Source organism: Frieseomelitta varia, unplaced genomic scaffold, assembly GCF_011392965.1.
Source record: "Frieseomelitta varia isolate USP_RPSP 00005682 unplaced genomic scaffold, Fvar_1.2 scaffold_762, whole genome shotgun sequence".
Lineage (NCBI taxonomy): Eukaryota > Metazoa > Arthropoda > Insecta > Hymenoptera > Apidae > Frieseomelitta > Frieseomelitta varia.
Window position 1 is genome coordinate 257,431 of NW_025110548.1, and position 22,786 is coordinate 280,216.

Genomic DNA, 22,786 nt, shown 5'->3' on the forward strand with positions numbered 1-22,786 from the left:
CACTCGTTAGCTTCCAGGGCCGCTTGAATGGGCCGCGGCGCGTCGCTCTTTTCTTTCACTCTTTCTCTCTTTTCCGTCTCCCTTTCGCTCGTTTCTTCTCTTCTTTTTTTCTTCTTCTTCTTCTCGATTCTCCCCTCTTCTCTTCACCGATGTTTCACTCTTGATCAACCGAAAATAAAAAAAGAAAAAAGAAAAGGAAAGTTTCGTTGATCGAACGACAAACATTTGGATTTTGAACATTTTGTATCTGTAGAAGACGAGCACGAAATGTCGGGTATGCCAGTCGGCTGTTTGCCGAGCGCTGGCAGTCTGTAAGTTGAGTTTAATGCATGTTGTTTTGTCTGTCCTTGCATGCAGGGATTCGGTTTTGTAACATTCGCAAATAGTGCTGACGCGGACCGGGCACGTGAGAGGCTACACGGCACCGTGGTTGAGGGCAGAAAGATTGAGGTGTGCATGAACATTCTTATACTTATATATATATATACATACATATATATATGTATACATTCGCCATTAATTCATTTATATTTTACACATGTGTTGTTATAACTGTTCTTTTGCAGGTTTGTGCGCGCGAGCGAGCAAGCGCGACCGAGCCGCCCCGGCTCGCTCGCGCTTCTCGCTCAATTTGATCAACAGGCGACCAGCGATCGCTTCTATCGATCTCCTTATTTTTTTTCTCTCTCTCTTCTTCTTTTTTTTTTTTTTTTTACTCTCTACTCGTAGCTAACAATACTACAACGTCGAACGCTGCTTCTAATTGAATTTCTAAAAAACGTTGGTCGCCTATTTGAGTCTGATACGTTAGAGAACTAGACGTTAAGAGACGCGCGGATTTTTCGTGCTCGTAAACTGTGACTCCTTTCGTTTCTTTTTTTTTTTTTCTCTCATTTTCTGTGTACAGTTGTTAACGACCAGTATCGTTGTTACTTGTGCATATTACACGTGCATATGGTTTACCAGCATGCGAAATCCACGCGATTAATTTTAAGCGCGAAACAGGTCCAAACGACCGGCTCGGGCGCCTCGAACTCAAATCATTCCGTGTCTCGAATTTCGAGACGGAGGTGAATTTCAATTCGACTCGATCGAATTGTCGAATTTTCACGGAGCCACGGTGTTTGCTGTTTCGTTCGTAGTTCCCGGAGATTTTGGTTAATTGAGAGGTAATCAGACGGTATGGAGACGACAGTGAATTAGGAAACGCGTGTAGAGTGAATCCGGATCAACCACTCGAAACACTCGAGCACCATCGATCGATTGGTGCTCGATGATCGTTCGAGAGATTCGTGATCCTCCGCTATCAGAGTGGCTTGGATTAAGAGTAAATTGTACATTGTCTCGCGAAAGTATTTGACTATGTTTGGAGATATTTTTCACGAATATATGTTACACGTTCTAAAGTTTTCTAAAGTTTTCAGTGACACTGTGTACATACATATATCGAGACATGAATGCAATGATTATTTGGAAATGTACGTAGAGCAGAACCCAGTTGATTTTATTTCTAAATAAAATAGTAATTTATAGAATATTCATTTATAAAACAGTTGAGCTTGAAGAAACAAGTTACTTTATTATTTTACAATACGATACGTTATAATAGATGGAATAAATTAAATAACATATTGATAATAATTTTACTTCGCGCGAAGAAGCAGTTAAAATCTAGCCTACTTCTTTTCATACGAGGAGATCATTTCCGTTTTGTGTGACATCTCGCACAATTAAGCGACAAAGATAGAAGTTATTCTGCTATGCGAGATAGAAGATTATTCCCAGAAGAAAGTTATTTTTAAATTATTGACAAGGTTACTGTGCAGGATATCATATGAAATGTGATTTATTCTCTTGATATAAAAAGAAAGCTATTTTCAAGTTATTGACACAGAGGTACTGCGCAAGATAGAGGTTATTCTGTGGTCTGAAAAGAAAGTTATTTTTAAATTATTGACTGCTACAAGATAACATATGAAATGAAAGTTATTTTCGTTTCGTCTAAAGAAATTTCCAACTTACAAAGGTTCTCTCCAAACGTGTACTTTGGATTTTATAAAAATAAATTTGTTTTGAACGTTTCATAGAGCCATATTTACTAAGCACGTGTTTCAAACAATTATCCTACAATATCTTTAGTAATTTCAACCTCGAATCTCAATTTTAATCGTCATCCCAGTCTCTTGTTCTCTCTCACACAGTATTAATAAAATTTTCAACGCATAATTAATAATTCGAAGAACAAAATTCTCAACAAAATGTATACAAATACTTTCACGAGACGCTGCACATCGTCAAAACTACAAACGACGTTTCATCTAATGTATCCTCGTTATTTCAACAGTTTTATCGATTGAAGTTCGTGTCGCAATAAAATTGTCTGAAATGGCAAATGTATATTTTAACGAGAGAAAGAAGTCGAAACACGTCTCCATTTTAAACGTTCTTTTCTTTCAAGTGTACACGATGTACACTATGTATTTGAATGATTGCATTCGACGAGACCAACGGCTCCGTTAAAATTAATCGCGGGGTAGCGAACGATGGCAATGGCGGTTTTCAAGTGTGCGCTTCGTGTTGACTCATTATGGGGAAGATCGAGTTAAATCTGTCTGGTTATCGATCGACGGTACTCCCGGTTAATCGTTCTTGCGAACGTGATGTCTGGCACAGTGTCGATATCCAGCAATAGCAACTTAATCTGATTGGATAACGCGATTAATCGAGCGGCTGGCGATGTTGCTCCGATGCTTCCAACACGTTGGCACCACGTAGCCAGGATCGTTGCGACACCAGAGCGATTCTTCGCTCTGCGAGCCAAACTTATTTATAGACAAATCGACTCGTACAAGTTGATTAAGAAGAAGATTGAATTTTGCAAATGTTCCGAGAAACACGCGATTGATTTTTTTTGTTTTTAATTTTTCAATTTTTATCGATCGCTAATATACAATTAATTCGTCGATCGAGACGAATGTCAATCTCGATCTCGATTTCACGAAATTAAAAACATGTTTTTAACGATTCGTTGTTTCTATAAATTTTGTTGCTAGAGTGGCGTAAATTTTAAATTGCTACTAAGGAAGGAAAGTGTGTTGGCAAAGATCAGTTCTGTGTAGACTTGTAAAACATGTGATTCGGTAAATTCAATTTTTTTTTTTTTTCCAGAATATAAATGTTGTATTGGTAGCTAAAATATATTCAAATTGATTGATATTCGTGTCTTTGACATGAGATTTTTAGTCAGTATAAAAATTCATTCTAAAGATATACACGTATGTTTTGTATCAATTCTAATTTCGAACTTTAGCAATCCAGAAATTAAATTCCCACTTACTGTCAGTATCGTAACAGTTTTCTGTAAATTTAAGTAAAAAGTCGCAATTTTTATATATTTCGGTATAGAATCTTATTTTATTTAAACAAACATAGTATCTATTTTTGTATATATAACTCTATATTTATCAAATTTATTAAATTACAATCCTGTTACATTTAAACAAACGTACATTCAGCTCTCTTTTTTTTTCACAAATTTACACAGAGAATCGTGCAAAGATTCCTCAAATGCTTGCCAACCAATAGCAAGCGCGCAAATCTCGCAGCTTCTCCGTCTCGCCAATCTCAATGTCGCTCGATACCAAATTCCAAATTTATCGCGGCAATCCAATTTTCGCGGCGCGTGTCTCCGACTGCGGGACATATTGTCATAACCGCGACAAATCTTTGGTCCATCGATCGTCGTGTCAGGCTCACGTGCGCCCTCGCGACCGTCTCATCCGTCTCTGGGAACCAAATCGGCGATCTTGCACACACGCCCGCCATTGCCAGGCTGCCTCGAAGGCGCGAGAGCTTGCGAAAACCGTGAGGCGTGGGCCGCGCCACGAACTCGCGCGGACGCGCGACAGTTTGATCAATCACTCTGTCTTATATTGTCCAAAAATCCTCCTCGGAGAAACTCTCGTCCAACCGGGAGAACTCTTGCACGTAATATATACGCGCGCACGCGTCCGCGCGACTGGCGCGAGCCACTGACGATGTTGAAGGGGTGGACGCGCTCCGAGGACAACGAAATACTTCCAATGACGAGAGGCAGAGTCAAAGAGAAGTAAAAAAAAAAAAAAAGAAAGATGAAGGCAGAACGAACGACAAAGAGAAAAATAGAGTAGGGATGTTGCGAAGTATTTCATTATAGGATGAAGGTGGATAAACGAGGCGAGGAATGAAACACGCGCGTGTATAAACGATGACAGCAGATGTATAGCAATATATAAAAGTACACGTGTATAATAATAATATGCAAGCACGTGTATAGTAATGATAATGGTCATATAATATACGCACGTATATGTAGTAATAATAATGATGTAGAGACACGTGTATAATAATAATAATAATAGTATACAAATACGCGTGTGTAGAGCAACGATAGTAATATAAATACACGCGTACAGTAATATAACAACGGTATACAGACACGTGTGTAACAATAATCAAATATCAAGGCACGTGTGGATGTGTACGATGTGTTATACGATACAAGGAACTAGATAAAGAGTAGAAGGGATTATCCAGCGAACGATACAGCTTAAGAGAATGTACATACGATTTGTCTCTGGTGGCATCGAAATAATTTCTGTGATGTCTCTTTATTGTCCCCATAGAGTCGTGACACTGAGGGACAGACATGTCGAGGCGCATGCGCGCGCGCGGGGAACGAAATAACGCATAGAGATCGGATAAAATCGTGAAACGATCGAGCGAGGAAAAAAAAAAATAGACACGGAGAGAATATATTGAGAGAGCGAGCAAAGACAATTGGCCACGTGTCTAACGTGAGAACGATAAAGAAATGACAAAAAGCAAAGAACCGTGAAATGAGAGATTGAGAGAGCATGTTTTGAGAGAAATCGATCGGGCAAAGATCGTCGATGAACACTGAGAGGTGGTCACTGAGGAGGGCCAGTCGCTATATACGATCCCCGAAGTGTCCGAGAAAGGTAAGGATACCGGATGAAACGGTATATATAAGTCGAAGAATGATGTTTAACGAGCGACGAGAGATATCGCCTCGCACTGCCCGCTCTCTCACACCCTCCCTCGAGATACGTACTTAGAGCACGGTCGTTGCACAAATTTTTTTGTTGAAGAATCGCGTGGCTCGTAACTCGTTTCGATGTTCTGTTCGTTTAGTCGGGGAACTAAACGCGGTATTATCGTTCCGCGTGGACCACGGGGGTGTCGAACTTGAGTCGTGCTTGAGCTTGTCGTCGTGACGATGATGGAGATTTAACCCCTTGCGCTGGAATGACGGGAGAATTTTTTCTCCCAAAATTGCAATATTTCCTCTTCAACTTCGTGTTCAAGTATGTTTAAGTACAATCCAGGCAAAGGAAAATAATAAATTTGTTACTTTTCAATAATTTCAAGTCGTTGATGTCGTATCGACGAGTTCAAAAAGAAAGCGACGAATTATTGTGTACGGTACTGGTCGCTCGTTATGGTCCGCAATCAGTTGCCAGCGCAAGTGGTTAAAGACTGGAGATGGTGGAATTTTTATGACTTCGGTTTCTACTGTGGATGAAGAGAAATAGAAGACATACAAATAAATAAAATTTCTACGTGAAATTATGGCTTTCCTAGCACTCTGGTGGTTAATTCGAGACGGGAAGTAAAAAGAAATGGAAAAATGAATACGTTGTAAAGATATAAAATTTCTGATGATGTTGGTATTCATTTAAATGAAGGAAAACCGTATCTCTCTTGCACGGTAATATTTATTAATAATATTGAATTATTGAGCAAGTTCTGGATCTTAATTATATAAAAATAGTTTTCTGTAATTTCATATTAAATGAAACAGTCAGTTCCTCGTAGAAAATTATTCGTAAAACATTGTATTAACAGTTAAGAATTTAACTAACGATTTACAAAATTTTTCTACCAATATTTTGAACGATGCAAGAAAGTCCATTGTACTGATTAATTATATATAAAATTATCAAATTTACAATTTAACGTAATATAGAACTTGCTTCGTGCGTCACAATTATACAAAAAGAATTTACCTCATGATTTGTACAATTTCGCTAACAATATTCTTCAAATGATCCATCATATTAATTATATAATCAATCAGTTCACATTCAACGTGATAAAACATTATCTATTTTACATTATCAACGTTACAAATTGACGCAATAAAACTTGCCAACTCAAATCATCGCCATTCTAGAGAAAAATTACACGAGTTTTGAAGTTTCGTTAGCAACCATAGTACTCTAAACGGTGCAAGAGAGTGCGTGAAACGAAATTATTTGCCAGAGTGCGGTATCTTTTTTCCACCCGCGAGTTCGATCGAATATCAGATTCGTAACGAACGTACTGTCGCGACGGCCTCGTTCTCTCGTTTTTTCAACCGCGAATTCCCTCCATGGGGAAACAGATCTCCGGCTCTGAGGAAGGCTCTCGCCGGGAATAAAGAGGATTACGTTCGAACGGAAAAGTTCGTCATTAAATTCACCTGTCGGAAAGCGAGCCGGGTTCCCGGCGTAAACGAAAACTGTTTAATCACCATTTTTCTACTCTCTTCTTTTCCTGTCTCGCAAAAAAGAAAAAAGAAAGAAAGAGAAAGAATTTAAAAACAAAAAAAAAAACCAATTCACGTTCGAACATAGTCTGATAAATCGTCGACGACGGTCGAAAAATTTGGCAACGTTCGCAGAATTCACGAAGCTTCAGGCACGACAAACATTTTCTCGGACATTTTCCTATCGAAAATTCGCGCAACTCTCCTCCCCCGCCTCCTTCGCCACCCACCGCCCCCGTGTTTCACGCTCCCGCGATTTCCGTTCCGCGTTTTCGACAGAGGAATAACGAAAAAACATGCCATAGTACCAGTCTCTGACAATTTGCGGATACCGATCAAACGGCTCGCGAACGACAGAACCGTTAGTTGATAAGATAGTGGAAATAAGTATGCAGGCGGAGTTTCGCACGAGTACTTTCGCTAGTTGGTGAATTTTAAAGCCACTCGTGGAAGAAAACGTATGGACTTTTACGGCGGCTTACATGCATTTTCGCAGGCTGGTGAATTTCGAAGTTACCTATTTCCAGATGGAACTTCGCGAAAGGAAACATGAAATTTATGATTCCTTTTTATATATATATACGTGGGTAATTTCGCAGCTGGTGAACTTCGGAACTCGTTCGTTTCGAAATTATTCATTTATATTCGAGGGGAGTATAAACTTTATATTCGTTATACAGACGTACGATTTCGTAGCTGGGTGAATATTGGAATTGATTCTCGCGAAGAAAAATATAAAATTTTCCTGACTTTTAATTGGTTTCATTTGCAGCTGGTGAAATTTCTTTGGTAGAGGGAATAATTTATAGGGGGAATGAAAAATTTATAATTTCGAATAGAATATTGTTTTAATGTGGAAGAGGAGAATGAAATTTATGATTTTGGAGATACACTTTAAAGTCTGCCACAAAATGTTTACATCTATATTAATATAACAATATGTTAGATTAATGTTAATAATTATATAAAAATCTAATAGTTAATTTTGAAATGTTAAAGAAAATAGGATATTTCCGATCGTAATCAGAAAGGAGATGAAAAGATAAATTCTTCTTATTCTCAACATCGACATGATTGTTTTTGTAGACTCCGTTTTTCAAGGAAATGAAATTCCCATTCTGCACTTTCTAAAATAGCCTCCTATTTAGTTGAAAGATAAACCAAATTCGTATATATTCGACAAATTTTTAAACTCGATCAAACTCGAGAATGAAGTCTAAATTTAAACAATTTTATCCTTTCTTTCTCGTTCATTTCTTTCACGTAGAATCAATCCCCTGCCTGTGAAATTATAGTCGTGCCATCAAATCAGAAACTATGGAACTCTTGAACAAAGCGAGAAAAATTCATCGATTCGATTGTTCTTTTACAAAACATGAAAAAATATGATTTACCATTTATTATTACGAAATTGATCAGATTCGCACGGTGTCAAGGAGAAATTGTCTTTTTCGAAATTTACGATGAATCTGCGACGAACAACCGGGAGTGAAGAAGTGAGAGTGCTCGACGCGCGCGAGCAAGTGGGTGGGTGGGTGGTACGAAATCGCGGGGCGAGAATGAAAATGTCGGCGTGTCAAATTAAACTTAACAAGTTTTAATGCCCAATTACGACGTTACACCTGCCCGGCTGGCTCTTACCTCTGTCGGCGTAATAAGCCGCGGTAAGTGAAATTTACGGGCTCGTGTTTTACACGGGCCGAGCCCTTCCTCCCTCTACGTAAACAGAGCGAACGCGCTGGCCATCCGCGTTTCAGCCCTGTTAATTCAACGAAACGAAGCGAAGTTTAAATTCCTGATAACGCGCGAATATTCTGCCACCTACGTGGCCAATTTGAATAATTGCCCGATAACGCGATCGCCTTCCAGAAGGAACGAGACAAAGTGAGACGAAACTTCCGCGGGATAATTCACTGAACCTGTAGATTCAGACTTGCGTGTAAATAACTCATGTATTATTAATTTTGGTGTTCGTTGTTAAAAATTTGTAAGTAAGAAGGGATAGAAGGGCAATGTATGTTCCTTGAATTTGTTATTCGTGTATAAATATATTTAGATTTCTATACACAATATAGGTGAATAAAATTTTCATAGACGCAGGGAATATTTAGATTTAGATAGTTCATCTATTCATATCGGGCACATTTATATTTTTGTCTGTTTTTTTGCTAGAATTTTCATACGAATTATCCATCCACTTGCTTTATTTACGGTGGAAAGATTGCAAGGAAAATATGAAATTAAAAAATTACAACTGATTTTATAATCTAGATAATTTTTGTAAAATGTTCGTATATATTTCTCGGTTATAGTAAATAGAGAAATCGTAGGCAGGTGTGACGCCTGTGAGAATTAATATTCGTTCAATTTTTAAATTACTTCGTACATTTCTAAATATACATGGCTTACGTTCGTTAAAATTTAAAGTATAAATACGGACAAGCGATCCGTGGAACATTTCAACCGCAAAGATGTAAAGCAATACAAGTGATTAATATAAATAAATAATATAAATAATATTAAATATATATAAATACGTAATATATATAATATAAATAATATTAAATATATATAAATACATAATATATATAATATAAATAATATTAATATAAATGAATAATAATAATAAAAGAAAAGTCGCGCGCGAATAAGCCACCCTCGCGCTGGGATGCAACTTCGTTAAAAAAAAAAACCCCCACCGCTCCTCGATTAAGCTCGAGCTCACTAATTCCGAGCTTCCCGTCAAATTAAAAACCTCCATTAACAAAATCACGAACGTCGTCTGGCCGAGTAGGATCGAAATTCCACGCGACGAACACAGTCAACAGCGGCGGGTCGCGTTACCTTCCGCTCGGGAGATTCTGGCAAAAGCTTCGACGCGCGGTCTCTAACGAGAAGTTAAAGACCGAAAATGGCTCGTGGGGTTGAAAAGGGGGAGGTAGCGCGCTGAAAAGGCGAGAGTCCGACGATGATCCCCCTTTTCGCCAAGCCTGGCTTTTTAATTACCGGAAGGATTAAGAGAGATTTCAAATTAAAACTGTTCTTCTCAAAAAAAAAAAGAAAAAAAAAAAAGAAAATGTGAATCCAGAGCGCAGCAGTCAGCGCGTAGGACGCGCTGTCACTTGAGAATCGTACGAGCACGCAGGATTCCTCGAAAGTTTATCGTCCAGCTGAAACCGCGATGACGATTGCTCTTCAAAAGCACACACGTGTCTCCCTCCCTCCCACGACCCGTAATTACGTAGCGAAAACGCGAGCTGGGAAAACAGGAGGGAGATATCGTCGAGGGTTAGACCGGTGCTTTCTGTCAGACGACGAATGGCTTCGCGAATATCCTCGTTTTATTGCTGCTCGCCTGTTTGCCGACCCAGCCGGGAAATTCCATCGGTTCGGGGCAGGCGTTGTTTTTGCGTTCGGTGCTACCTGTCGCGAACTTTGGCCATTAAAGATAGACGGGCAGGAATTACGCAAAATCACTCGGACAAATGAAGATTTTTTTTTTTAATAAGAGAGAGACAGAGAGGGGATAGAATTTCGTGATATCGAAGTTGTTCAATCTGGAGATAATATTATAATATTATATTGTGCATATCGTACTGTCTTATAATATAATTTTGTTGCAATTATATGTATTATAATATGTAATATATAATTATATATGTTATAATAATGTTTCATTTTGTTATGTTATTTTAGTAATTATTGTTGTACGCAAGAGTATATAATATAATATAATATATATTATTTACAATATAATATTTACGATATTATTTTATATATTTGAAATAATCGCTGCGTTTTGTTCAAGATTTAAACGAGAAAAGGAATTTCTGAAAGAACTTCTCATTCTTTTTCAAAATAATCAAAGGCCCGACTTTGTAATTATTTCCCCCCGCGACAGTAACTTTTTTACAGGATTACTTAACACTTTCACTCCTGAAATTTGTGTTTGTTCTCCATTTCAACTAAATATTGAAAGTTTAATAATGGACAAAATTCACCAAATACAGTTATATAAAAATATAAAAATAATATATATATATTAATATAAGTTATATATATAAATAATATATATATTAATATAACTTACATATATAATAATATCTATATAATAATAGATAAAAATTATACCAAACGAACGTTCGACTAGCGAGTCACCATAAGTAAAATTCTTTCTACGTAGAACGTAGAAAGATCAATGACTTAAATATCCGGAGTGCGAGTATGTCTGCTTAAGCGTTATACGTGTATCGATAGAAAGATAGCACCAGGACGAGGTGCGAGTTTTCTTCGGCTTGGTAACGAGTGAACACAATGCTCGCCAAGTACAAAGGACGTTCGTTAAGATAATAGGCCGGTGAATAGGGTAGCTGGGACGATGTCGCGAGGCTGTGCCCGCGTTTTCGAACCACCTACCCCTCCCGCATTTCGTTCGCCAGTCCATCGGAGGAGGGAAGTTCAAACTGGTTTAAGCACCGGCAGTAGTTAGCGAGCGGCCCGATACTCTCTCTCTCTCTCTCTCTCTCTCTCTTTCTCTTTCTCTCTCTCTTCGATTATCGAAGGCCTTTCGGCCTCGTTAGCGCGCTTGAATTTTGCACGCTGCCGCTGAAAGCATTGTTGACCGCCTCCGGGGGAGAAGATACTGCCAACGGGTTGGCGCGTTTGTGGAAATCGGTGGCGCGCGTCGTTTCAAGACGATTTCCCTTTATTCGCGAATTTTTTTTTTTTTTGCTTTTGTTTCTCTTTGTTGCTTGGAGAAAAGGTGGTTTCCAGATGAACGACGGTTTGGGAAAGTGCGACGTTTAGGGGTGGGTTTAGTTATTATTTTCAGTTCGAAGAATTTGTGGATTCTTCGTCATCATTTGGAATGTTAAGGTTTGGGGGATTGTTGCAGTTTCGAGGAAGTTATTGAAGGAGTGTAGACTTTGGAAAATTTGTGAATTTTTGAGAAATATGAAAGATCGATTTTCGAGACACTCGAATGGATTTTCAAGAAATACGACGATTTCAGGAGATATTCTTTTAAAATACCTAGTTTTTCGAAGGTCGTCAGAAACAGAATTGTGCATATTGAGTGAAATGAAAGTTCAAGGAATTAATCATACACGATGTTACGAGAAATTTATTTTCAAAAAGTTTTCACCGTGAATTTTAAACAAAAATATAATGATCAGAGAATGAAATACATAGAAGAAATCTGGTATTTGAAGAATTAAATACGAACAAAATTTTTTCTTTGAATTTAGTATTTAAGAGATGTTTACATTCTTAAATATTCTCGAGTCGATGGAATTAGTCAAAATACCTTCCAATAAATCTGAAATACGCGTAACAATTTCAAGAAAACCACTCAGGGAATGCAAACTTTTCGAAATTAAAGTTTAAAAAGAACTTACGTTCTCCTATCTTTCTCCTGAAGCTAGAAGGAATTGAATTATTCGCGCGGAATTCGCCGACTCTCGAACAATCGAAAATATCCATTTTGTAGAAACATTTTCTCAAATGTACGAATACGTATTGTTACGCGAGAAGGATGGCATTGCAGAGTTCAGTAGTTCGAGAGGTCTTCCAAAGTTATTTTCCCGTCGCTCGCGCTCGACAATGATCCGAGAAACTGTGTTGCGCTCGCAGAATTGTCAGATCCTTAAATAATCCAAGATACGTATCGATTCTTCGAGAGCTTTCACAGTGAATTTCAAACGCACGTACTCCGTGGTGAAACTTCCAAAGGACCGTAGATCTTCGAAAGTTGGGATCTACGGAGTAGATCCTCGGCGAATTTCAAATATGTATCTGCACAGAGAAAGAGAGAGAGAGAGAGAGGAAGCTTCTAAACGACATAGATTGTCGAAAGTTGGAGTCCAACGATAGGTGACGAAGCCTTCGAAGTTGCTTTCCCTTGTGTTCTCTGAATCCGGTGAAAATTCGTCCGACTTTGGACTGGTGGATTTCTGAAGGGAACTTCGTAATGAATTTCAAATGCACACGGTGCTCTCTGCGTCGGTGGCATTCGTCTCTTGGCCCGTGGCAAGACCACTTGGAGAATTTTTAAGTCGCAATGAGAGGTGCGAGCGAGTTTAAAAGTTTTAACGTTTTATATCGCGACGGGGGAACGAAACGCTGGATTCGCGTCGATCGATCCAGGAATACAGATTAACCAGCAGTGACAAAGACGCGCGAAGATGAGAAGTCCGCGAGGATTTTAGGTCGCTTGTGACAACGAGAGGAATATCAACGGAGTCGAAGACTGTAGAAAATGGAGAATTACGTACAAACGAATTAATCTTTGTTACGGAAAAGAAGAGAACGACGTATTTTCTACCGTTCGAAATTAAAAACGAGCCCCTTGTGACTCACTCGCAGCGACGAACTCTCGAACAGAGGGCGAATTAGAAGTTCAAAGGTATAAAAATTACTCATATGGAGAATTTTTCTTATCTGTGTGTTAAAAATTTTACTGGAATGAAATTTTGTTACCGTGGAGCAGTTAAAGTAATACTCTTATTTCCAAGCGCAAAATACGTAGATTTTACATATCTAGTTACATTAGTCACGCTATCATATTGAATAAATTGAAGAATTTGGAAGAATTCTCAAACCACCATGTGTATCTGATAAAATTAGAGATATTTAATTACATTGGGCAGTTCTCGTTACTTTAATAATAATAAAAACATTACACACATTCTGTTTAGAATATTGAAGAATATTAACTGGAGAATTAAATTAAGAATGAGATAATTTTCATTTGTATTTCTAATTATATTAGATAATAGCTTAAACTAGTTCTGAACTAGGTTACTCAAATTTCTTCGCTCTCATATTGAAATTTATATCAATACAGTACTAAAATGACGAATGACACCAATTAAAAGATTTAAATTAATAATATTAAATAATGTATAAAAATATATCTATTTAATATATAAATTATATAATATAATATATAATATATGAATTAATAATATATAAAAATTAATTTTTAAATGTAGAAATCTTCGCTCAATGCTGCAAACATCCAAATAATTATTCTGCAATAAAACCTATCGCGTTAATTGTTAAATTTCATCTAGAAATCCGATACCTAAACATAACCTGATCTGCAATATTAATTAAGTTGGCGTTCACTAAGAACTGCATGAATCCTAAAATTGCCAACACAGAGGGAACCGGCTTCGAGGATTTCCCTTTCAAATTTTCGAAAATTTACATCCCCCGAAAGACTCTCAAAATTGCTGTTCCACGTAATTTAAACCAAGTCCAAGATTTTATTGCTTCGCTTTCACGTCCGAATTTGCAATAACCGCAACGTTGAAAAGTGACGAATGTAGAAATTCTTCGCAACCTTAATCAGCACTCCTCGCGCTAACTATCGAAACTTTGAACACTCGGAAAGCCAAAAATCTGTCGTCGTCATCTGTTAAAATCATTCCCAAGTTCTCACCCCCGATTCTTGAATCGATATCCCAGACCTGTGTGGTAGCATCAAGAACATCGACGACGAAGGTCGAAGGTGGCTAACGAGCAAGGACAAAAAGCTGCTGGTTCGAGCCGAACCGGAACCGTGGCATTCCAGAGAGACGGAAGTCCACGAACGACCTACTGATGTCGACCTACCGCTGGTCGTCGTAGCTCATGCCTCCGCCTCGTTGGCATAACGACAAGCCGCGTTCGGTGGCTGAAGTTTTCGGGCTTAGCAAGTCAAATTTATGCAGATGCAGCCGGCGCGAGCAAGGTTGCGCGATATGTTCCCGTTTCAGCCACGCGACCAATTCACCGGATTGCGCGAGAATTCGAAAATTTAGTAACGTGGGCATCCAAAAATACCTGGGTGTTAAATACGCGTCGTATTAATGTACTCGTGTTTCAGTTCGTGTAATTTTTATGGGAATACGTCGCGTGGTTAATAGAAGTTTTCGTTTAATTCCGGATAAATTGAAGTGTTTGTATTTCAATTTTGTTAAATGAGACACAGATAACAAAAATACCTCTTATTATTAAACTGCAGATTCTTATATATTTGAGGGATACATTTTTATGTATTTATGTATTAAGAAGATTCAATAATCTGCACAGAATGCACGTAATGTCCAAAAATATATCGATATAATATAAATATAAATATAAATATATATTCAAAAATATATAATATAAATATATAATATAAATATATAATATATAATATAAATATATAATATATAATATAAATATAAATATATATTCAAAACTGTACTGATTGGAATATTCAACAGATGAAACAAATTTCTACGTGAGTGTAGTTTCTTTAATTGTATTCAGAAGAATGTGAATTGATAAAGCAATAAGAATCCAATGTTAAAATAATGGATTCATATATTATGCGTACTCTGATCGAAATAAAATTGTCTCGAGACTCAAAAATATCGGAATTTTCCCGGAAATTTCGAGAAGCACGCTCCACGACGTGACCATTGTTTATTTATTTTTGAAGAGCTTCAGAGTAGAAAACAATGAAACTGCAACAATGAAAATAGCATTTCAAATTCGATGCAAATCCCCGAATATTGAAAGAAGAATTCTCGGCCGGATGGTAGATCGAGAGGAGGGTAGATTTTCGTCAGATCGGGTCGCGAAAGCTCGAGAGCGGAGGCGGTTCGGTTATTAATTCGGTCAAGTAGGCACGTGGCTCTTTTGACGAGACTTCTTTATAGTAAACTCTTTGAATACAGCCCGTGGCCTTTTCTCCGAAGTATTTCTAATGGAAGGATGGTAATGAACCTGGTTAGTGTCTCGAGACCAAATGGATGCTGCCTCCGCGATTTTAATATCGAACACGTGCATATAGCTAGACGTACAACGCGAGTTTCAAAGTCGAGGCTTTCGTCAGCCTTCATTTTTTGTTTGTTGATTTCTTGGCCTCGTTATACAAGCGCGTAATTAATATCCTGTCCGTAAGACGGGAAGTTGTTTTATTTGTTGCAAGAAGATGAAATTGAATAACGGTGAATTTTGATTTATATTACATCGTATCGATTGTATGTAATCACAATGCAAAAAAAAAAAAGAAAAAAAAAACAGGTGAAAGTTTAATCCTCGTTTATTACACGCAGATACTGATTCGAAGATGGTTATTTTCGAATTTATAAAGATGGTACTCGACGCACGTGTAGATTCGTATTACAGTGAATAATATTTCAAAACCACTTCAGTTTTCGAATAAGAAATTTATAAGAGAACAAGGGGAAATATACTGTTATCTCTCCGACTCCACTGAGAGAATTGACCAATAAATTTTAGAAATCAGTACTTTATTACACGTATAAACTCTACGATATCCTTGATATAGGATATTAGCTCTGGTATCTCTCGGAAGAGCTTGATTAATCAATACTTCCGGTCGCTAAGAAGTAATAATTCTTTTCTTATATCCCAAGGAAGCCATCTTGTATGAAGAAGTAATATATATATATATATATATTTATATTTACGATAATGTAAATTAAAATTAACAAATTTTGCTCATAAAGTTCCAATCAACATTCGGAGAAATTAACATTGAAATAGGTTTTTATAATATGATAATTTCTATAACGTGAGTAATGTGAAGTTTGCTTCATGTAATAACTGAGTAACTTTTTACAATACGAGTAATCAATTTTCTCGATGAAACATGTTACATTTTCTATCGATATTTCTAACAAGTGGCGAACGATATAAATTACGAGGACAATAATGCTGTTAATGAAAAAAGTTACATATCGATCGGCCCACTCTGCCATCCAACAAATTGTGTGTTCACCTTATTCTACTTTTAAGTAGACGCCTCTTCAGGCTTCGACGCTTCTCCAGCATCGATCGAAACTACTTTACTTCCGAAAGGATTTCTACGACGAGATTTTGCAATGAATAATCCATGATTAACATTGTAATTTGCATTTGACTTTTCATCGAGGGGAGAATGACGTGCTTTTTGGCATTTGGCGAGATTCAGAATTCGTTTGAGAAGTCCAAAATTTCAGAAATCTACATGTAATTTTGCCATTTCTTAAGTGTAAAATAATACAATTATTTATTGGGGAATAAATACATTCCCAACATTTCACGTTTCTAAAATGCAAAATTCTTGGATTCTAACATTGCACATTTCTAAGATCTAAAATTCGACTCTTTCAGAGTTCCAAAGTTCCAGATTTCTAAAATTCTACGCTTCCAAGATCCGAGAATTCAAAAATTCCACAGTTTCGAAATTTGGAATTTTAGATTTTGTAAAGTCCAGAAATTCTACGCTTTTAAGATTTACAATTTTATAATCCAGAAATTTCACGTTTACGAGAGTCTAAAATTTCAGACTTCTATCTACAAAAAAGAAAAAAAAAAATGCCACACTCTTTCAAAATTCAAAACTCAAACTTTTTTTTTGCAATCGATATTTCAAAGCGTTCCCCTCTACAATATGGCAATTTTACATTCATCGTTTTCCGCTGAAAGAAATAGAACAATTCGTTCGCTAGCGCGAGGTTTGATAGGTTCGATACGTAGAAATGGCAAAATATATCCAAAATCCAGAATTGTCGCTATCGAAGCTATTTACTTCGAAATTCCTCTCTACGATACCGCAATTCGCATCCCTTCCACCAAAGGGAAGATTATATGTGTGTCATTCGGTGTTCTCCGAGCGCGTAGATCGAAAAATCGATGGCCGAGGCTGCGTTCCATGTTGCCCTAACGAGCCACGATTTACCGGAGGCCAGCTAGATTTACTTACTTCCTGCATTTCAATTCAGATCGCGCTGATACGACGGCGGATCGGCCGGAAATCGTGGATCGTTCGTGTCAGTTCGCGTCACGAAACTTCGTGAACCAATTCTCGGTTCCCGTTTATTATCGTCAAGACACGCTCCCTCTCTCTCCCTCTCTCTTTCTCTTTCTATGTATACAAGGTGGTTCATAAACACTGTTGAATATTTCAAAGGATAAATCTATAAATTAACATCACAATACGACGATCTCGGAGTTTCTTTTTTCGTCGAAGTTAATATTAATTTCTGCTTGGTAGAATTGTTCAAAAATTAAGGAAGCATCGTTTTCTTGTAGACGTTAGATCTTTGATCTAAACTTACACTACTCTGGTTCTTTTAATTAATAAGTATAATACGAATAATGTGTCTGAAATAAATGTTCATTTCAACTTCGTCATTCGATGCAAATCGTTTTCCTTCCGTAGTTGCGATAGCAAACTATGCCTACGAAACTTTGCCTTTTTTCTGACACGAAGAAGAAAAATAATTCAACTAGATAATAATTCACATACGAGAACTAGATCAGCTCGATTCGACGAGCACGCGCAACCCTTCGATATATAAATACCAAAAGAAAATTCACACCGTGACATGTTTCACGTTCCAAAAAACACCAAAACACCAAGATCATCAGCTGGTATCATAGTTTATTAACAAAGCCATCGTCATCTCGATTCCTATGATATCCTCTTTCGTATCAGACTACGAGCACAGGTTTTTGCAATTAATCGAACGTCGAGAAAACGAGGGAAATCGCAAGGCAATCGAGTTCTCCCTGGCCAAACACACAGTCGTCGTAGCCCACGTAGCTACAATGCCAACCTTCCACCCTCCCCCTTCCCCCTTCCCCCTTAATCGGATCGATACCGTTCGAACGAGAGACCGCGGCCCTCTGTCCGCGAAATTGAATCGAGAAGCACGATCTGCCAGAGTTAATAGCGGATAAAGGCTTGACTATCTCCCCGGCTGGTGATAGTCGGTGCCCGGAGCCCTTTGTCAAGTGGGAGGGGGAGTCGATGATGGAGGATTCAGGATGTCTAGGCCCGATCCGAGTCAACGTCATTTTATCAGCCGGCAAACCGCGGGGCGGGGGAGGCTGTGACGGATTTGCCGGTGTGTTTGCAGAAGGCAAATAGAGGTAAGCCGTGGGGCCTGGCCAGTCGACGATAGAGATAATATTGTAACAACCCGACCAGGACAGGTTGGATCTGATGGGTTGAATCGCGCGATTGTAACCTTGATGCTGATACAGTCTCTTTAGTCGTGCGAGCCACCCTCCCTCACCCTCCTCTGTCGGTGGTCGTTGCGATTTAACCGGGTTAGCCCGAGTGTCGGCTTGTTAGTGTAATTGGAATTCGTGTAGTTGGATATTCCGTTTCGGCAGCTCGTGCGTGGTTGGTTACGGAGGGGGAGATTCGCGTTTTATCGCAAGGGAGATTAGTCACGGCGGGAAATTTGAATTCCGCGGCTCCCGGCGGGGGGGGGGGGGTGAGAGACTCGATATCCACGCGTGACGCAGATGTGTTGGGCCGAAAATTGTTATTGACAATTTCAAATTATGACAATAAATTACACGTAACAACGCGAGAGATGTGGAAATTGAAGAGTCGAAAAAGTATGGCGAACTCCAATGTATAATTGGCGGAATGTTATTTGTTTTAAAACTTTCGAATATCCTGTTTTTGATAAAATGATATCGCGCCAACATTGGAGAAAGACGCTTCAAATACATGATAAAGCAGCCAAAAATAAAAAAAACCTTCGTGATTCTCGGGTTTTCGTATTACTTGTGTCACTATTGCACAACTTATTGTTGAAAATTCCTTCCTATTTATAAAAACTTTATTTATATAAATTTTATTATATATTTAGTATAAAATTCTATTTATATAAATTTTATTATATATTTATTTAAAATTTTATTTATATAATTTTTATTATATATTTATTTAAAATTTTATTATATATTTATAATTATTTATATATAACCCTATATAATATAATTATTTTATTATATTTTATATTAACTATTATTCATTATATCCATATTTTATATTAACTATTATTCATTAACTATTATATTCATTGTATTAACCTTTATAAAAATTTCTGTTAACGTAGCGCCCGCTTTCACAAAAATGTCGCAGGGAAACCAGACTTTGTGCCAGAGCCACATTTTTTTCATCCGCTCAGTAGTTACTGTTTATTAAATTCGAGCGAGGGTGGACTGTTATAGAACAATCGATTCCGATAGATAGAGTGACGTGGCAGGTACTCGGAAAGAGGAAGGATTCGATTATCGCTGTATTATCCCTGTTTATTTGACTCAGTATCAGCGTTGAGTGGTTAATGAACACAGAGCGCTGTGTTACAGGGTCGCTTCTAAAGGGAAATCAATTGGAATTTTATGGAAGCGAGATTGGTTACGAAGGAACGTTTCAATTTGACGAGAGGGGGAGATTCGATCTTCGCGAATCTTATTACGTTCAGTGTCGTGGATTGTTACTGATAATTGCAACAAAACAAGACGTTCCGCTTCCATAGGCGAAGATTCGATTATCGTTTTGTTAGCATCTCCTCGATATTGGCGTTGAATCGTTAATGAAATAAAATTCCGTGGCAAACGTATTCGCAAATAGATCGCGTTGGAGACGCGTAATTTGTTACGTGGTTGAGGATTGCGTTTGCGCCAGGGTGGGGAAAAAAAATATCAATTATCGTGACATTGGTATTATTCTTTAGATGTCGATTCGGTAGATCGTTAGTTGCACTGATACATAAAATGAACAGCAGTAATGCGACCTCTTCTCTCGTAAAATTCAACTTGCCTTTGTGCTATTCTACATGCAGATCATATTGGAACGTCGGTTACGTAGCTCGAGGGAATTTAAATTTTACGAGAGAATAGACTCGATCCTCGCGATGTCATTATACTGCGTGTAACGCTCGATGTTCAAATCAGCGATCGTTAGTAGAACAGTATTCCGTTGTTATAAAATGATCGCCTTGGAGAATTTGCTACGACAGAATGTCTTGGAAAATGTTTCAAACTTGGCGAAGAAGGAAAGAATCGAATTAAGTCGTCGGCGTAATAATTACGACGCAACGCCAAGGTCCCTGTATTTCCGTGACTTATCAGAAAATTCGTTGCGCGGACACGATTCGGATTTTACGTGCGAGGAAATTCTATTGCCGGTAACCGCGTTGCAACGGGGAAATTTCGAAACTTTAATAATTCAGCAGCTTTCGCGTTTAGTCTGCGTAACAGGGAATTAAAGTGAGTTCTAATAAACAACGAAAGCTGGATCCCCAAGCGGGGGATTGCAACTTCTTCCATAACGAATCTGGACCACGATAAATCACGTTACGTTAAGTCTAGAGATCTAAGCTCTGGCTCGAACTTCTGACGGATCGGGGGAACACACGCCACGTAGAAAATTCCGTCGCTAACTAATTGCAAATCGAATTGAACTTGTGGGAAATGTGAACGGTGAAAAATTCTCGAGAGAACAATCGAGTACGCTGGAGAAACTACGTGTTTCGGAAGTCTGAAATCAGTTATATATACGCGCGTACATGCGGAAAGAATAATTTATTACTCTTTTGTGACTCTCGAAATCCAGATTTTGTTTCAGATTTTGTTGTACTCCGAGTCCAGATTTGATTTTAGATTGTTGTCAAGATTTTTCAACAGAATGTTACGTGATTTCATATTTGCTTGACGCACAGTAAAGTTTTCTTCCATTATAAAGTATGTTTTATTTCTTTCAATAGTGAGAAACATGTACGAAGAATATTTTATTAGAATGGAATGTTTCCTGTTATTTTCCTACGTTATTGTAATTTAAATGCAGAATAATATTGCAACTCGATCAAACAAATTTCTGCTTTTACCAGTAAAGTATTTACGCGAAGACTATATTTTATTTTAGGAAGAAGAAATTTGCCATCTCCTATTTTCAAATCGAGAAGTCACCTTTCTCAATTGTATCATACGTCGACTAATTCACAAATCACGATTACATCGGAGAACAAAGTCCTCGATCATTCGACTGCCCCCAATTTGCAAAACTACTCTTCAAAATCCGATCCACGCTTCCTGCAGAAAATCGCAGGGAATTCAACTGAATCCGATTGAAAATGAAATTCAAATTGCTCTTCTCTCCAGTTCCGATGGAAATTTTCGCTAAAAATTTGTCGAGGAACTTCCGCCGTCTTCGTTTACCTCTAATTTCATCGCCCGATCGAAAGAAATTGAGATATATATATATATAATATTATAAATAATTATAAATAAAATATATACATATATATTATATAAAACATAAAAATTTAATTTTTTTAATAAAGATGGAATAAGAAATAAAAATAATATATGTACATATTTAAATATATATATATATAATATTATAAATAATTATAAATGAAATATATACATATATATTATATAAAACATAAAAATTTAATTTTTTTAATAAAGATGGAATAAGAAATAAAAATAACATATATATATTTATATATTTAAATATATATATATATAATATTATAAATAATTATAAATAAAATATATACATATATATTATATAAAACATAAAAATTTAATTTTTTTAATAAAGATGGAATAAGAAATAAAAATAACACATATATATATATATAATATTATAAATAATTATAAATAAAATATATACATATATATTATATAAAACATAAAAATTTACTTTTTTTAATAAAGATGGAATAAGAAATAAAATATATATATATATATAATATTATATATATAACACAACGTCAATCGGCGAACAGTCAAAGTTGCACAGTCGGACTAATTTCGAAGCTCTAATTTGGAAAACAGTCGCGACGCGGGTTTACTGAATATCCGACACACGGTACACGCATGGCAAACAAAGATTTCGAGGTTCATCCGCGCTCGTATTGTTTACTGTCCAACAAGGCAGCACGACCGTCGATTCTCTGACAACGTAGACGCACCTCCGGTCCCGGACAACGTGTCTGCTCGCGTTTGTTTGCTCGTTTGTTACGCATCACGCCGATCCCAGCCTACGTCGAATTTTCCCTACGCCCGACAATAAGATCCGCCGCTACTGTTTGCCTTTCATTTGCTCGCCAACGATGAACATCCTGCCGATGAGCCAACATCTTTCGTGATTGCGCCAGTTTACTTTGGTGTTGTTTGTTCAAAAGATTCTCTCGATTTTTTATTTTTTATTTATTTGTTTTTTTTTTTTNTTTTTTTTTCCATGGGGTCTTCTCGTTGGAAACGGGGACGAAAGCTCGCTGTAAAATTTGATAGAACGTGGATTTTTCCTCGTTTAATCTTTTATTCGGGATTCAAGGATTTTTTTCTTTTTTTTAATTTTCCAGTTCCGTGGGATTTGGAAGAAATTTCCAAGGATCGTTT

At 37.3% G+C, this 22,786-nt stretch overlaps 1 protein-coding gene across 4 annotated transcripts in view; it reads left to right on the forward strand.

Annotated features, from left to right (window-relative positions):
- LOC122535752 (RNA binding protein fox-1 homolog 2-like) overlaps positions 1 to 22,786 on the forward strand; it is a 224,918-nt gene that overhangs the window by 176,258 nt on the left and 25,874 nt on the right. For 2 of the 4 annotated variants that reach the window (XM_043667539.1, XM_043667540.1), the window contains one exon: positions 358 to 450. The exons of 1 other annotated variant lie outside the window; for it this stretch is intronic. In XM_043667539.1, the coding sequence (XP_043523474.1) occupies positions 358 to 450 (93 nt within the window). Of the gene's footprint in view, positions 1 to 357; positions 451 to 4,664; positions 4,766 to 22,786 lie in introns of those variants that run through there. One more of the 4 variants, XM_043667542.1, reaches the window with a different exon arrangement.